The sequence below is a fragment of the Polypterus senegalus genome, chromosome 3, assembly GCF_016835505.1.
Source record: "Polypterus senegalus isolate Bchr_013 chromosome 3, ASM1683550v1, whole genome shotgun sequence".
Lineage (NCBI taxonomy): Eukaryota > Metazoa > Chordata > Cladistia > Polypteriformes > Polypteridae > Polypterus > Polypterus senegalus.
Window position 1 is genome coordinate 35,718,160 of NC_053156.1, and position 18,526 is coordinate 35,736,685.

General features: G+C 38.3%; 1 protein-coding gene across 2 annotated transcripts in view; it reads right to left on the reverse strand.

Moving 5' to 3' along the window:
* Positions 1-1,214: 1,214 nt before the first annotated feature.
* Positions 1,215-18,526, reverse strand: part of phf23b (PHD finger protein 23b) — a 60,882-nt gene continuing 43,570 nt past the window's right edge. For both annotated transcript variants that reach the window (XM_039746933.1, XM_039746932.1), the window contains exons 4-5: positions 16,396-17,059; positions 1,215-1,625 (exon numbers count right to left, since the gene is read on the reverse strand). In XM_039746933.1, the coding sequence (XP_039602867.1) occupies positions 1,414-1,625; positions 16,396-17,059 (876 nt within the window). In that variant the 3' untranslated portion in view covers positions 1,215-1,413. The remainder of the gene's footprint in view (positions 1,626-16,395; positions 17,060-18,526) is intronic.

Consider the following 18,526-nt stretch of genomic DNA (forward strand, 5'->3'; position numbering starts at 1 on the left):
AATGGTTTTTATTTCCCCCTAAATGTTAACATTTTTTCCCTTCTGAAATTAAACAGGTTTCAGCAGAACCTAACAAAGAACAGGAGTGAAGTGTCCAAAAACTCTGCCAATATATCATTTACTTCAATGGGAAGATCAAACATTCTCCATAACCATTTTGCTAATATGACTGTATAAGAATTTATTACAAAAAAGGATTGTTTTCCTTCTCAATTACTACTAATAAAATAGTATGTTCGTTTATATAGCAATTTAGTTTTCAATACATGCAGCATGGAATGCTCTCTTCTCTATTCTTCGTAACCAACAGAATAACAGACAATTCGTGAAAGGGATTATTTTTGATTTTCAAAGTAATTTAAGGCACAATCACTATTTTCTAAGGGAATCTTCAAGTATCTATTGGACAAAAGGAGTTGCTTTTTAAAATCAATTTTTCTAAAATGCCCTTTTTCTTACACAGAGAGAGGATTTTTTCTTCTCTGTTTCAAGGCCATCCACTGTACTTTGTTACACCCTATCCACTTTATATGCGGAATGGGTAGACTGAACTCTCGAGTTGTGCAGAAATTTTATGTTCTCAATTCTTGGTGCTCATTAATTAGTTTGACCGTTTCCTCACTTTTAAAGAAAAACTTGGCACATGTCCAGAGAGACCACCCTCCAACAATTCAGGCAGCAGCAATCTTCCTTTCCACTAGCAGAACCAAAGGGTCATGAAAATAGATATTGCTCGCCTAAAACTTAAACCTTAGTCAGTATATACTGTTGCTTGTTCAATTGTTCGGCTATTTTGAGCAATTAATTATAAATCCATACAATACTCTATCAACCAAAAAAAGTAATTAACTTAGCATAAAGGGTTTATACCTCCTTGCAAGCGTGGTTCTTGTTAAATCTCACTAAGCACTGCATTTGAAATACCAGAAACTTAGCCAAGTGCTATCAAATGTGCCATCAACCTGGAAGGAGGACAAAAATGAAGACTGGTTTTCCTCTAAAAATGAAAATAAGCCAGCTACACTTATTTTTGATTATTGTACATAAAACATTTAACAACGTGAACTGCCTCTTCAAATTATTACTTGCAGCAATTAAACATGTATTAACAAGCCAAAAAACCACTCAAAAACAAAAAAGTGAATTTTAAACCAAAACAGCATGTGAACAATAGTATAGTAAATTACTGATACTTTGAAAAACTACTTAAAACAAAAAAAAAAAAAAGTGAAACAAAAACTTGTTGCACACATGACAGGGCCATGTTGCTGAATTCTGTGCTTTATACTGTCTTTGCAGAAGTCATCCAGATTTTTATTTGTCCACATTGAAGAAAATTGAGTCGTTCCATCAAGAGTTTCTGATTAAGAAAGGGAGACAGAGCCACAGCTGGGTGGGGACCTTGAACAAATATTAGACTTTCTCAACGTCCTTCTTGGGACCTGATCGACGGTCAATACGCACATCTTTGCACTTGTGGCAGTAGAATATATCTGGCACATTTGACTTTTTAATTTTTGCACAGGAGAGGTGCACCCAAATGCCACACTGATTGCATTCTATCATGGGTCGGCCAGCAAAGGGCTTTCGGCAGTAGCAGGTGATTAAGTCCCATGAGTCGTCTCCTGTAAGAAAAGAAAATGAAAAAAAAAAAAGTTATACACAAATGGCATTTCACTTGAGCAATCATAACCGCAACAGTTTTTGTGGAAAAGTCAAAATGTACTCATGATCCTCTTAATACCGCAGCACAAAGAAAGTACTGTCTTTTAACGATTTCACACTAGGAGTGAGCAAAAGGCATGCTTTTAAGAATCAATAGGTTGTTACTTTCTGCTTGTAGTAAGAGTGTCAGACCCACCATCAACATACCATAATCAACACTGCCAAACAGCACCCAGGTTTTATCAATTCAGACCAGGAACAGAGTGGGAGGAGGTTTGAGAATGCAGTGCAAGAAAACCACAAACTGGCTGTGGTTTTCCAGAAGACTTGCGATGCTCATTGGTACACCTTTTGTTCAGGGCTGCACCTAACAACCATTTTTTAAACAATCTAGCAATTTTTTTCAATTTGTCAACTAATCTAATAAATAACTTGTTACACCTACAGAGACATATTTTACTTTAAATGTAAGGCATATTATGGGATATAGTTGAAGGAAGTAAGTGATAAACATGTAACAAGCCATCCTGTTGTTCTGCGCGCTTTTAAAAGAATAAAGCGGCAGAACAAACAACACGGTGTCAGTAATAAAAAAAACAAAAAAAACAAACAAACACTACTTAAAATAAACAGTTATGGATGTCACCAGAGCTCCTTTAACTCAAATCGACTGGGATTCGGTCAATGTACTCATTTCTAATCTTGTCCATCTTCGTCACACCCAATGCAAATCTTAGCATCTTTAACTCTGCCACCTCCAGCTCTGTCTCCTGCTTTCTGGTCAGTGCCACCGTCTCTGTAACCCATATAACATAGGTGGTCTCACTACCATTCTGTAGACCTTCCCTTTCACTCTTGCAGATACCTGTCTGTCACAAATTACTCCCGTCACTCTTCTCCACCCATTCCACCCTGCCTGCACTCTCTTTTTCACCTCTCTTCCACAATCCCCATTACTTTGTACTGTTGATCTCAAGTATTTAAACTCATTCACCATCACCAACTCTACTCCCTGCATCCTCACCATTCCACTGTCCTCCCTCTCATTTACACACATGTATTCTGTCTTGTTCCTACTGACCTTCATTCCTCTCCTCTCTAGAGCATATCTCCTCCTCAATGTCATCAGCAAACATCATAGTCCACGGGGACTCCTATCTAATCTCGTCTTTCAACCTGTCCATCACCACAACAGTAAAACTAAAAACATACTATGGCCGCTTTGAGGCTTTTAAATATTTGATATTTGCTCACACACTACAAATTTAATGAAAAGGTACAGGTACCCAGTGAATCATTTGAACAGTTCCTGAATGGCCTATGGCTGCTAGTCAAAGACTGTGCATATGGAAATAGCTAGAGACATCCGTTACTTTAAATGTAAGGCTGATGGGATTAATGGCACATTATGGGTTGGTCTGTACATTAACCGCATATGTAACAAGCTATCCTGTGGTTCTGAGTCCTTCAAATATGAGGGATTTTCAAAAAGTTTTTGCACTTTTTTTTGTTAACCTCTATTAAGAATTTCAAAAACCAACTACTGTAAATCACTTTCTACACAGTCACCTTCATTTGTGATGCAATTTTCCCAGTGTCGTACCAACTTTTTAATGCCCAATTACTCCCGCCTTCACCGTTTCCAACAAAAATACTAAAGTGTGGAATCGTTTTGAATGTCCCTCGTAGAATGGGACCTCTACTGTTTTCACTTTACATGCTTCCACTGGATCTCTCATTAGGAAACAATGTTAATTTTCACTCGTATGCAGACGAAACCCAGTTATACCTTTCATTTAAATCAAATGAAGTTTCTCCAATGTTGTCTTTAATTAGTTGTGTTAGTGAATTAAAGGAGTGGATGAATGAGAACTACTTGTCTTTAAATACAGATAATACAGAGATGTTAATTGTTGGAGGGAATGACGTTGATCACAGCAATATTTTGTCATCATTTAACTCAGTTGGAATCCCAATTAATTGTACTGAATCAGCCCGCAATCTAGGAGTTCTTTGATTCTAGCATGTCCTTTAAAGCACATATTACAAAGTTATCCAAAACATGCTTCTTCCATCTTAAAAATGTTAGGAAATTAAGGCGCTTTCTAAATAAACAGGATTCTGAGAAATTAATTCATGCATTTATCTCTAGTAGGATTGACTACTGCAATGCGGTGTTCACTGGCTGTTCAAACTGTTCTTTATACAGCCTCCAGTTAATCCAGAATGCGACTGCAAGAATTATTACAAGAACAAGAAAATATGAACATATAACTCCAGTTCTTAAATCCTTACACTGGCTCCCAGTTAAGTTTAGGGCAGATTTCAAAATCCTACTTTTAATATATAAAGCATTAAATGGCCGAGGTCCGGCTTACTTGTCTGAACTTATCATAACTTACAAACCAGTACGCACATTAAGATCTCAAGATGCCGGTCTGCTTATGATTCCAAGGATTAATAAGATAACAGTGGGAGGTCGAGCTTTTAGTTACAGGGCCCCTAAACTGTGGAATGGTCTTCCTGCTTCTATAAGAGATGCCCCTTCGGTCCCAGCCTTTAAATCTCGGCTGAAGACTCACTACTTCAGTTTAGCATATTCTGACTAGAGCTGCTGATTAACTGTACAGACTGCATCTCTGTTGTTAGTCATTAGCACTAAAACATAAGTAACATTATAGTTATAATTGAATACTGACCCTCACCTATTCTGTTTCTGTTCTCGGTACTCAAATGTGGCAATTGGTGCCACGGCCCACCTGACAAGTTGTTTGCCTGCCTATGGTAAAGTCATCCCTGATGGAGGATCACAGGAATCATGGGAAAAAGGGGTCCTGTCACCGACTGGCTGGCCGAGCAACGTTTCAGCCGTGGAATGGCCAAATGGGGAGGCAGCTTGATGGATGAGGTCTCCAGGACTCTAAAAATATCCAAATCTTATTATGTGATATCATCTACTGTTAAATTCTGCTCCGTACTTCTAAAATTTTTATTATGCTATATTAAGGATTTCTTCTGTTCTGTGTATTGTATTGACCTGACCCCCTTCTTTTGACACCCATTGCACGCCCAACCAACCTGGAAAGGGGTCTCTCTTTGAACTGCCTTTCCCAAGGTTTCTCCAATTTTTCCCTACAAGGTTTTTTTTGGAAGTTTTTCCTTGTCTTCTCAGAGAGTCAAGGCTGGGGGGCTGTCAAGAGGCAGGGCCTGTTAAAGCCCATTGCGGCACTTCCTGTGTGATTTTGGGCTATACAAAAATAAACTGTATTGTAATAAAGCGGCAGAACATAAACTTGTTGATCAACAGTAGTAACTTTGGATTACTCCATTAAAAATTTAATACCAAAAAGCAAAATACTTATCATTAGGTACCAACACTCTATTGTGTAATGGTGCAAAAAGGAAGGCAAACTCAAAATCTTTTCAAATCAAAATAATTTCAATTCACAAATAAATGTTTGATAAAGTAGTGAAGTTTGAATCAGATATTACAGATCAGATCCTTTTAGCAATATAAGTGCAAAAACGCAAGCTCAAGTAATGGTAGAGTTTGTTTCAATCAGATTTTAATAATACTGTACAAATATAATCTAACTAGCAGTCCGACATTAGTGCAAAGATCATCTTAAGTAACACAAGAACACAACTTAATCAAGTTGATAAGTAAATCATATTATATAACCAAAACTTGGCAAAAAAAAACTAAAGTGAGTAAAATAGTATATCAAAAACCTGTTCAAATCATTACCAAATTACAATATGCTATCCTGCTTATTATACACTATTTCTGCCACAATTTACACTACGTTTAGATATTTTCTTTTTAACTTACTATAAAAATAAATGCTTGTTGCTGGGGTGACAGTCCTTTATAAAGTTCAGCACCCACTGAGACTTATCAATCAGAACTAACAAAAGTAACTAGAACTAAATATACCGTCTTGGTGGCAACTTCATAAAAAAAATCCGGAATACTTCTGTTTTAGATGGTCCTGCATAGCTGTTACACAATTTCATTTTTACAGAGTTTATAGGCTTAACACTAGAATTACCAGAGCCTACGAAAAAACTCGTAATTCCGTCCCACCTTAAACTGCTTCTTAAATCCCTTCACACCTCTCCAGCGTCCTTTGTCTTCTAAATGTGCTGATAAAGAGAAGCCGGCTATTCCATCCCCCCACCAATTTAGAACGTGCACGAACTTCTCTCAGCTCAGGCCTTGATTGAGTATCTGGGAGTGAAGTGGAGTTTTAGAGTGGAAATAATAGATCGTTGTTTGGAACACACGCATTTCATGTCTGTTCCGTTTCTACAGTAATCTGTGTCAACACATTGTTAAAACAGAAACTTTTTATATTCTAGTAGTAGATGACAAAATGTAGGCATAAACTATATAATGTATGAAGCCTGAAGTCCAAATAGCAAAGAAACATTTTCACAAGAATAACACAATTTATTCAGTTTTATTGAGTGTTCCTGCCAGTCCCCGCATGTTGCTGTATGCTGGATAGAGAGAAGTGTGTACACTGCTTCTTACAGGAAAAGGCGATGGAAAAAGTGCACTTTTGTTATACTTTTACACCAATATATGTTCCTGTGCTTGAACGACACGGGCAGATGGGGAGTGTCTGATGACTGCATATAGCGCCGAAGTTACTGGTCTTTACCATTCTTTCCTCTGCATGTCCTGTAGTACAAAAGAAAAAGCATACAGCAACATGCGGGACTGGCAGGAACACTCAATAAAACGAAAAGCAAGTGACGGTGAGATACGAAGAAGGCAGCTTCGCCAGCGTTTGTGTGTCAGAACCGGGGGTGATTGTGCGTTAGTATGCATCGTGGTACACTGCAGAGCTATAGCGTCTTTAGTGAAAACAGCCGTGTCAGATGGGGTTGTATGGATTGATTCTGTACGCGACTGAGAGAGTGAAAAGTGAATTAAAAAAAAGCTAACCTTTACAAGGATCATAAACTGCACCGGCTGTTACAGACTGAAATCAAAAGTATGCTTTTATTCTAAAACAGTAAGACAAGAGCAGTTTACTTCTCAAAACGGAGGGGCAGGATCGAACCGCGACCCCTTGATTCAAGCGGGGCTGAGTCTATTGAGCCACGGAGTCAGTTACAGTAAACTGGTGTCAATGTCGCATGTTAAGGCGGCTTTTTGTTTCTGCAGTTATATGTTTGAATAAAAGTGCAATTGTGTTATTCTTGTGAAAATGTTTCTTTGCTATTTGGACTTCAGGCTTCATACATTATATAGTTTATGCCTACATTTTGTCATCTACTACTAGAATATAAAAAAGTTTCTGTTTTAACAATGTGTTGACACAGATTACTGTAGAAACGGAACAGACATGAAATGCGTGTGTTCCAAACAACGATCTATTATTTCCGCTCTAAAACTCCACTTCACTCCCAGATACTCAATCAAGGGATGAGCTGAGAGAAGTTCGTGCACGTTCTAAATTGGTGGGGGATGGAATAGCCGGCTTCTCTTTATCAGCACATTTAGAAGACAAAGGGCGCTGGCGGAGAGGTGTGAAGGGATTTAAGAAGCAGTTTAAGGTGGGACGGAATTACGAGTTTTTTCGTAGGCTCTGGTAATTCTAGTGTTAAAGTACTCTGATTTGCAGTCTTTTACATGAAAGACCTGCAGATGAACTAGGTGCTGCTAAGTTGATCTCTTGAAAGATGTTAAAAATGTGATGCAGCAAGGTATGCCTCACCTATTGAATTTATATAATCGACCATTGATTACGTTGATAAGCCATAACAGCACCTACTTTTGTTCCTGTCTACCAATAACCAACACCCTAGATAACCTAAATTGATTCTGCATTTCTCCACACAGATTGAAAAATTAGCTTTTTCCAGTTTAAAACAAAATGTAAAATTAGGACAGTTTTTCAATTTCCTACATCCTAGAAAACTCTCTCACTTATTTGTGTAAAATAAACAGACTACAGAACTGCTTTATTATGCTCTTCATCTTGATCAATAATGAATTAATTTAACAATATAGCAATTTTTTCGTTAAAGCTAGTTCTTAAATAGGGCTGCAACGATTAGTCGACGTAATCGACGTCGACTACAAAAAATCGTTGACACGTCATAAACAGAAACTTCAATAGAGGCTCCAGTCACAAAGAACCATATTGGTTTTGTAACTGCAATGCACTACATGAACGTCTGGGGGCAGTATCATTTTTTATTGTTTGTCAAGACTGCACACAGTCCTACCAACGAATTAGAGGACCAGTATCGAATTTTTTTTTATACTGACTGCAGCAACTGTTCACTGACCATTACTAAGTCTCTTTATGCAATTCTCTTATCTTTTCTCAGCTGAAGATGTTGCTGATAATGATGGTAATGTATTATCATTTGTGATTAAATCAAGATTTCTTTGATTAAGACATTTTAAGCATCAATCCATGTGCAAGGGAAGGAACGATGTAGAAAATGACCATCAATTCCTGTGCACTGACAATGTAGGAAAGGAAAATAACCTAATAAGCTATGAGGTTACTTAAACATTCGTACTCAAGCTAACATAGCACTATTTGAAACAATTATGTGACATTTGCATTTCATATCATATTTTCTTCAGAAAGCACTTCTCAGTTATACAGCCTAAATAGCTATACACTTTTAAACCTCTTATTAAAAAAATCAATATGAAACCCAGGAGACTTGCATCAATACACCAAACTAACTCAGGTTGTTACAATAAGAAATATTTGTTTAATCAATGTTGTGCTGTGTTGCGTTGTTACCCGAATCTGCAAAGACGTCCTTACACGCTAGACTCCCAGTATGCACCTTTTCTACTAACACCAAGGATGCGTTACTCTGGGCCTAAAATTTAATGTGTCCAACACAGGGATTCTTCCCAAATAACTGGCAGATAAGGGTGTGGTTATAGCTGTGGTTAAGTGTAGATTTTTAGATAAAATGATATGATGATCCTTGCTATAGACAATTTTATCTTACCATGCCCACATACTAAAATTTATTCAACAACATTTTACACTGAGTAAATGAAACAGTTTAATATCAATATTTAAGAATTTAAACATTAATAGTGTCACCTGGAATAAGTGAAAATAAAAAAAAATATTCATGATTAACTGTTTAAACCTGGCTTTTATAAGAAAACATCTTTCAAACCAGGTTTATAAGAAAAATAATTTTCTCAAACTTGTGACATTTGAGATTTATGTCAAATTTCTAATTTTTCAAACCTCCTTTTTTAAACATTTGTCCCAACATTAAGCCTACCTTTGTGAAATTAAACTACTTAATCGAAGTCCATCATTTTAAAATTTCTTTGACAGCCTTTTATCTGTTGATTTGAAGGAGCTTCACGTAAAGTGATTGCACTTTTGTTACTGCTTATCCTTGTGTCCTTATCCAGAATTAGCTAGTGAGCTAGACTGACCTCAACTCCAGTAATTACTTGTACCCAGAGACTACATTCCATTTGCTCCCATGCCATTCAATTCTGTGCCAAATGTATTTTCACTACATTTGTCACATTTGGTTGTTACAGTAATAAATATTGCTTTGCCTTCAAAACCCAACACCCATGACAAATTAAGTGTATGCACATTATTTTTCAGCAAGTATATAGTTTTACTTGCTTTTCTAACTGTTCATCCCTGCAATTACATGAATCTGTTGACTCATATTCATTAGAGATACTAGGTTCATCCTTCAAAACATTATAAAAATCAAGCCACATGAATGTCTGCTCAAACTAATGTTTAAAAACTATTTTAGAATGAAAATACAGAGCAGATCCTTTTAAAAGTGTTGTAGATAAGGATGTCATGATAGCAGAATGTTTGTATTTAATACAGATACTAGTAATAACAGGTTACTCAATATCTTAGCATGAGAACATTCTAAACTTATTCTTTGACATTTTCTGTAACTGAAAAATGCTCAATACATAATAAATATACAAATTCAAACATTATTTATGCACTGTTAAATTAATGAATTCCAATATATTTCTGGATATTTCCATTTTTATTTAATGCTGTTTTTGTAACATGCTTTTAAAGTCTGGTTTCTCAGTGAACCAATTGGTTAGGTTTGTAACATTTGCTATTTTAAGATTTACGTTTTCATAATAGAAGAGTCAAATTAATTCAAACTGTCAATGTCAGAAACTCATGGTGGTTTGATTTTCCAAGCCTGAGCTGAAGGCTAGTAGTATCACCCACTGCTGATTGGCTGAACACATCACTTATACCTCTAAACATTTACAGAAATTTCCTTAGTGTGCCAAACCATAGTCATCACTTTTTTTAAATCTTGCACCCCACACAGAAAAACTGTCAAGACACTCATATTTGCAGCAGGAGCACTGGGAGACTCCGGTGCTTAGTTACTTTAGCTGGAGTAGGTGGTAATTGAGGGAAGGCAGACTAATCAATGTATTACACTCAAAATCTGAATCAGAAGAAAACAGGCATATTTGCAGCACCACATCGCTGTGGCACTGCTGACTCTTTTGACTGTTTGAAGAAAGACAGTACCTGCAGCACTCAAAGCCAATATACGCGTCAAGGGTTAACCGCCACCTCCCATCACATAGAAGTAATAACTAATTGGGTGGGGGAACAAATGCTGATTAAACATAGTAACTACAGCAATTTGTTTCCACTTCAAGCACTGCTAGAGGGTTCACAGTATAGTATTTCAGCTGTGAAGTGACACGTCTATAAGGATCAAGAATCATTCCAACATCCATGTGCAGAAATGAAATTCGGTACTTAGGTCCCGGTAATTAAACAGTGCTCACGATAATCTACATAATAAAATGTAGCCCCTTAACCCCACAGACTTTGTGATAAAGGTATCAAAGATAAACAAGGCGGACTCAAAATTTGTTTTTGGCACCGGTCAGTATGAAGGTCTAAGACAGCAAAATTTACTCATGCATCCCAAGTTCGATCACACACCATTACACAGTACATAGGTAAAGCAGCTAATTATTTATACTTAATTCGCAAGCATCTCTTTCTATCTCGCTCTCCTCCACCAGCTTGTCAATGATATTGTACATAGATGTCTTGAAATTAAGATGTGATATTAACCCTTTACTTCAGGACTTCTGTAAAAAAAAGCCTGTTTTGCGTTAATGATTACACTTTCTTAATGCTTTTTCCTGTGTACAAATCCAAAATTTGAAAATTAAGCTGTCATTACCCACAGTCAGATTTATAACAGAGACAGCATTACATTCTTCAATGCATCATTCAAATATGACACATGTGCCCAATGAACATTAGTTTGCCTTCAAAAGCCAAACAAATGAGAAACCTCCATCCATGCATCCATCCATCATCTTCCGCTTATCCGAGGTCGGGTCGCGGGGGCAGCAGCTTAAGCAGAGAGGCCCAGACTTCCCTCTCCCCCCACTTCTTCCAGCTCTTCCGGAGAATCCCAAGGCGTTCCCAGGCCAGCCGGGAGACATAGTCCCTCCAGCATGTCCTGGGTCTTCCCCGGGGCCTCCTCCCAGTTGGACGTGCCCGGAACACCTCACCAGGGAGGCGTCCAGGAGGCATCCTGATCAGATGCCCGAGCCACCTCATCTGACTCCTCTCGATGCGGAGGAGCAGCGGCTCTACTCTGAGCCCCTCCCGGATGACTGAGCTTCTCACCCTATCTTTAAGGGAAAGCCCAGAAACCCTGCGGAGGAAACTCATTTCAGCCGCTTGTATTCGCGTTCTCGTTCTTTCGGTCACTACCCATAGCTCATGACCATAGGTGAGGGTAGGAGCGTAGATCGACTGGTAAATTGAGAGCTTTGCCTTACGGCTCAGCTCCTTTTTCACCACGACAGACCGATGCAGAGCACGCATCACTGCGGACGCTGCACCGATCCGCCTGTTGATCTCACACTCCATTCTTCCCTCACTCGTGAACAAGACCCCGAGATACTTGAACTCCTCCACTTGGGGCAGGATCTCTCCCCCAACCCTGAGAGGGCACTCCACCCTTTTCCGGCTGAGGACCATGCTCTCGGATTTGGAGGTGCTGATTCTCATCCCAGCCGCTTCACACTCAGCTGCGAACCGATCCAGAGAGAGCTGAAGATCACGGCCTGATGAAGCAAACAGGACAACATCATCTGCAAAAAGCAGTGACCCAATCCTGAGTCCACCAAACCGGACCCCTTCAACACCCTGGCTGCGCTAGAAATTCTGTCCATAAAAGTTATGAACAGAATTGGTGACAAAGGGCAGCCCTGGTGGAGTCCAACTCTCACTGGAAACGGGCTCGACTTACTGCCGGCAATGTGGACCAAGCTCTGACACCGGTTGTACAGAGACCGAACAGCTCTTATCAGGGGGTCCAGTACCCCATGAGAAACCTAGAGCTTGCAAATTCAAATTTAGCAATTAAGAATGTTGCATTGCTTGTCATGTTGACACTGTTTCATCGATTAAGATTCTCTGTTAATGCATGCCAGATAAAAAATGGAGGCGGGGCCTGTCCTTCGAAGCATTCATACACTAAATAAATTTCACTTTGGTATTAAATTGAGCAACTCGTGTCATCATCGGTGCAGGCAAACCAAACAGCTATTTCAGTTGAATGTTTCTTCAATGTTTTCTCTTTACAACTGTTTGTGCTGGAAGTCCTCCCACATCCCTAGAGTACTAGATGTGAATACATGCAAAGCACCAACCGCCACCCCAAGCAATAACCCTAAACTGTACAAGCTGGTAAGAAAATGGGCAGATGCTTGGATAGGTGTACATCTGTTGAGGGTTCTTTGCAGTCAGAGAATGAATGAAAAGTCTCAATTTGTTTATCAGCACTGTGTAGGACACTGCAATAAAAATGAATTAATCTTTTCCTCTATTCATCTCCTCTTACAAATGCATGACAAGCTAAACAATTACATCTAATTGGTAATATAATGTTGCTCTCAAAGTAAGCACAAATCCATTTAAGAATTAATTCAATAATGAGATAAAAGTGGCAACATCACATGCCTGTGTGTGCATTTTTGATTTATATCTACAGTCAAAAGTAAAAAGTATGTGAACCCTTTGGAATTATCTGGTTTACTGCATGAATTCGTCATAAAAAGTGATCTGATCTTCATCGAAGTCACAGGAACCGATATACGCAATGAGCTTAAGCCAATGACACAAAAAAATTCTCTTCTTTCATGTCTTTATTTTACACAAATGCACTCAACGTTCACAGTGGTAGTGGAAAAAGTAAGTGAACCTTGGGATTTAATAAGTGGTTGACCCCGCTTTGGTAGCAATTACCTCAACCAGGCGCTTCCTGTAACTGCAGATCAGACCTGCATATTGTGCGGGGGGAAATGTGAGCCCATTCTTCCCTGCAGAACTGCTTTAACTCTTCCATATTCTTTGGTTGTCTTCTGTGTATGGCTCTCTTCAAGTCATTCCACAGCAACTCAATAGGATTGAGATCTGGGTTCTGACTGGGTCACTCCAAAAGGTGCGATGCGATGTTTGAGGTCATTGTCCTGTTGCATCACCCAGCCTCTTCTGAGCTTAAGTTAACGGACAGACACCCTCACATTATCCTGGAGAATTTGTTGCTAAACTTGTGAATTCATTTTCCCCTCAATGATGGCAAGCTGTCCAGGCCCTGTTGCAGCAAAGCAGGCCCAAATCATGATGTTCCCTCCACCATACTTTACCGTAGGGATGATGTTTTGATGTTGATATGCAGTGCCCTTTTTACGCCAAATGAAGTTCTGCTTGTTCCTCCCAAATAGTTCAATTTTGGTTTCCCAGTACCGTTGTGGAATGTCCAAGTGCTCTTTCACAAACTTCAGGCATTCAGCAATGTTCTTTTTTGAGAGCAGTGGCTTCCTTCTTGGTTTCCTGCCATGGACTCCTTTCTTGTTCAATGTTTTGCATATAGTTGACTCATGAACAGAGATGTTAGCCAGTTCTAATGACTTCTTCAAGTCCTTTACTGTCACTCTAGGGTTCTTCTTTACCTCATTGCTGACTTTGCGTTGTGCTCTTGCGGTCAATTTGGCAGGGCGCCCACTTCTAGGCATAAAAAATTGTCTCCATTTATAGACAACTTGCCTAAAAGTAGACTGATGAATATCTAAAATCTTTGAGATGACTTTGTAACCCTTTCCAGCCTTATATAGATGAACAATTCTCCATCGTAGCTCTTCAGACAGCTCTTTTGTGCGAGGCATGATTTCCATCTGGATATGCTTCTTGTCAAAAGCTCAAACTTTATAATATTTATCAAAGAAATTCTAGGCCACACCTCTGAACTCGTTTCATTAAATGGATTCCAGGTGTGCAAAATTCTGACTGCAATGAGCTTTTTAAAAAGTCATTAGCTTAGAGTTCACTTACTTTTTCCAACCTTCAGTTTCACAGTTTGAATGATTTATTCAATATGGTCAAAAGTCCTCTGAAAACCTGTGTATCTTTAGTTATAGGGGACCATGTTTGCTCATTATTGTGACTGACATGAAGATACAACCATGTTTTATACGGAAATTAGCCACAAATATAGATCATTCCTAGGGGTTCACATACTTTTTACTTTGATTGTATATCTCTCTATGTATATATACACACACACACTTTTTGAGTCTGAATCACAATCTGATTATTAGGTGGTTACCTAGCAGGTAACACCTGTGGTTGGTCAGCCAGTTGGACAACATCTGCCACATACTCTCAGATGCAAAAAACAGCTCATAGATATGTGATAAACTATCTGTCAAATACTACAAAGAGTACACAATATGTGTTTCACCCTTTTTGGGGCTCATCAGGTGTATGCACTTTTGTATCTCCTTGCAGGAATCGAACCTCCGACGTCAGCCATTAGCACACCGTGGCAGCTGGTCCTCTGATTTGGCAGGGTGAAGATCAGGGTATGTATTCTTTGTTTTATTTGGCAGATACCGTACCACATATCTATGAGCTGCTTCTCGCAGCTGACAGGACGTGGCAGATGTTTGCCGAATGGCTGACCAACCACAAGTGTTACCTGGTAGATAACCATCTAGTAATCAGATTGAGATTCAGACTAAAAAAAAAAACTCTGATCTTCAACTTGCCATATAAGTGAACCAGCCTCCATGATGCAGTACCAGAGGCCTTGCCCCAGGCACAGACATCAGTGGTTCGATTCCTGTAAGGGGATACAAAGGTACGTACCTAACGAGCCCCAATATGGGCAAAACATGTTGTCGTGTACTCTTTGCATTATTCGTCAGAGAGTGCATCACATAAATACATAATTCCTCAACTCCTGCATGCACATACGAAAGCTCTCCTGCGTTAATGCAAAGTATTTCAGCAAATGACTTCTGCAGTTTTTCTTTTTGACATGTGTCGATAGTGTAGCACCACCACAGTGAGGCATTTTTATGATTAGTTTTTACTCACATTTTTATTATATTTTATTGTGCCTTCCAGAGCAGTTATTCTACTTGCAGTCATGCGTTAAGTGTACCGACTTTCGTGGGACTATCGATACTGTAAAAACGCAGGTGCTGTTACGCTTTTGGAACCATGGCCTTGAATTAGTACTGAAATATCAGTTTTTGTAACATTCCTAGTTGTAAACTAAATACAGTCACAGAAAGAGCTGGTTGGAAACTAGCCTCAATTTATACTTACCACAACTGTCACTAGAACTACTTATGCGGAGTTCCTCTGTGACATTATATAATTAAGCATGAATGGGTGCAAGCATGGTACCCTATCCAAGATTTGCTCTTGCACTGCATCCAGTGCAACTAGAATGGGCAATACAATTACCTACAATCCTGGATAGGTCAGACCGAAAACAGATGGAAGGTTGCAGTTGGAACAATCACATTCAGAAATTGAAGGCAACATTGTTTCTTTATTGACTATGTATGCCATAGTATTAAAAAGGCAATTAATCTTGAAATCATTTTCAATTACCACTTTCAGGGCACAACAAGTTAAAATACATACAATTCATTCATCAAACTGGTCACATCACCACACTCTCAAAGCATGCATGAATCATAGTACTTTAATTCTAAACTAAAGTCATGTTATATTGTTGACCTAAACCCACATTTCTTTGCCTTAAAAATGCTCAGAATTTGGAATTAAAAAAGAGGTACATAAAAACAAAAAGATGAAGGTGTACAAGGGCAAAAAATGAGTAATACTGACCGGTCTTGCAATCCAATATCAATCACTTACATTTCCTAATTAGAAGACATTTCATATTATACCCAGTAGTTAAAGGAAAACCTTACATTATCTATTTAACTCGGACAAGCTAACATTTTCTTGTCATTCTGAGTAGACTCAAGTTTTAGTTTTGCCTTGCAGTCAGCAGGGTAAATCAACAAAATGTTGAGCAATCTCAAAGTGTAACTTGTACTCCCAAAAATGTTTACCAGAATAAAGGATCAGAATTTTAACAATTTTAAGTAAAGAATGTAATTGGACTTAACATGATAAAGCTAAGGCTAAAACACAGGAATTAAAATACTTTAATTTTTGCAAGACTTTACTGGAAATTGCTTTTCTTTTTTATTAAGGTTTTTAAAATTAACTGGGAACATTTAAAATGACTTGGATATACCACCTCAGGAGCTGTTTGACTAGGAATATGGAAAAGACATTTAAGAAGAGTGCTTATTGTGAAAAGGGCAAAGCAAAATAGGCTTGGTTTAGCAAATACGTGAAGCAGTACCTGATTCAACCATGATATCCTCATCTGCAATCCAGGTCTCCCTTTCACTAGAACTTCTGTCTGCCTCACGAGTAGAATCTTCCTCAAAACTCTCAGCCAATTCAGACTCCTTTTTTTCAGATGAACTCTGATCTTCAACTTTCATCTCGCCCGAATCATTGAAGTCTAATCTTGCCATGTATCCATCTTCAGATCCTTGACCTGGCCCTCTTGGCACCACTAATCCCAAACTGGGGACTCCCTCAGAATCAGTTTCACTTTGAGCAGAACTCTTTAATTTCTTAAGAACTTTTGCAGCCTTAGTGCTTTTACTGCTTTTGATTCGACTCCCCTTCTCCTGACCAAACGTTCCTATTGAAGCTGATGAGCCTATTGTGTTGCTTAGCTTTTTTAATTTCTTTTCTTTCTTCCTTTCAGATTTTGAAGTGGTGTTAGAGCTGCTGCTGCTATCATACAGGGAGTCCTTGAGTCTCATTTTCTCCAACAGAGTACCATCTGAGTTGAGCCTTGGTAACCCTTTACCTTTGGAGACACGAGCTTTGTGAACAAATGTCTGAATAGTGTGCAAATCAGAATGCGCTGAAGTCCAACCATCACTTGAGTCTCCACCACCTTTGGCCTGACTGTGTGGAGAACTGGAACTTGTGGGTGTCCATGGACTTTCCTGGAGGGTCAAAGAAGAATAACTTAATTTCAGAACGCTAATATAGTTCACAAAATTAAAAACACAGGTTTTTCTTTTTGTCAAATTAACTTACATGGTGAATTTTCTAAATCTCTTTAAGGTTCCAAAAACTTTCTTTTGAGACTTTTCACATTCAAAAAGAGGCAACCAATAACCTATTTAAATTCATCCACTGCATGAACATTAAAAATCTACACTATATGACAATGCACAAAGTCAGATTTTTGTGTTTTCAGATCCTGTTATGCAGCATTACCAGGAACAAAGTATTGTCTGTTCTAACCAAGTCTGCAGTATTAATACAAATGACACTGAATAAACAACTGTTCTAAGTGAAGCAAGGATATTTGCTATCATCTGCACTAAAACTAAACTTGCTGCTTCAATGAACACACACTGAGAAACACTAGAGGGGAGAAAAAAAAAAAACACACAAAATCGTACACACACCAGGGCAACATCATCTAATACAGCAATGCACTTTTTACCTAAGTTAAAAAAACAAAAGCATGTTATTACTGACCCTACAAATCTGCATCAATGGCATACTATTAAAATTAACTCAGATTTAAGAGACAATAAAAATGTCAGAATGTTGCCTAAAAACTGTAAGAATGCTGCCTATTAAGTAGCATAACTTTTCAAATTCTTGATGTGAAAAAACCCTCATGCATATATCCAAAACTCCAAGCATCCAACATTTTAATTTTCATTAACACTACTTACAGTGGTTACAATAAGCCTCAAATGTTGTGAATCCATTAATTGCTGTCTTAATATTAAAATATTTTAAGTCATAAAAAGAAAAATACCAGACATACCCCATATTCAGAACCTGACAAATCCACAACAAAACATTTTTTCCCTGTTAACAGTAACATACCCAACATCTAGTCACACTGTCAAGCTGCCACTCTTATGCAGGAACCTAATTATTAATATTGGTAAAATAGGAGGATTCTAGTATCTCTAGCCATTTTGACTATAGTAAGTAACTTGTTAATGTACCTTTAGTAAGTTATTTTTTTCATACAAGCCTAAACCTTTCCTTTTTTCACAATCACTGAATTATGTCTTGTCTCTCCAATACACTTGTGGCTTCTAACTTTAATGTTCTCCATCTTGCAGAGATATGGCACTGTTACCAGGACTTTCACTTACGATCCTTGATCACTAGGTGTATTCATGGTCAACCCAACGTTGGAAAATTTGTAAATGCATATGGTAGTGAGCTGGACCATCAGCTTAGCAAATCTGGTAGTCCAGATACCCTTTCAGGTAGCCCAGCTTTATACACAGAGTGGAGGGGTATGTGGAACTTTTTCCAGCAATGTTTACTTGTGAAGTTTTATTGAATAGAAGGCATCTTCAAACACCACATTTTAATAAACAGATGCTTTTTTAGAGGATTACGCTGATGTGTAGTCTTTTTCCAATGTACATAAA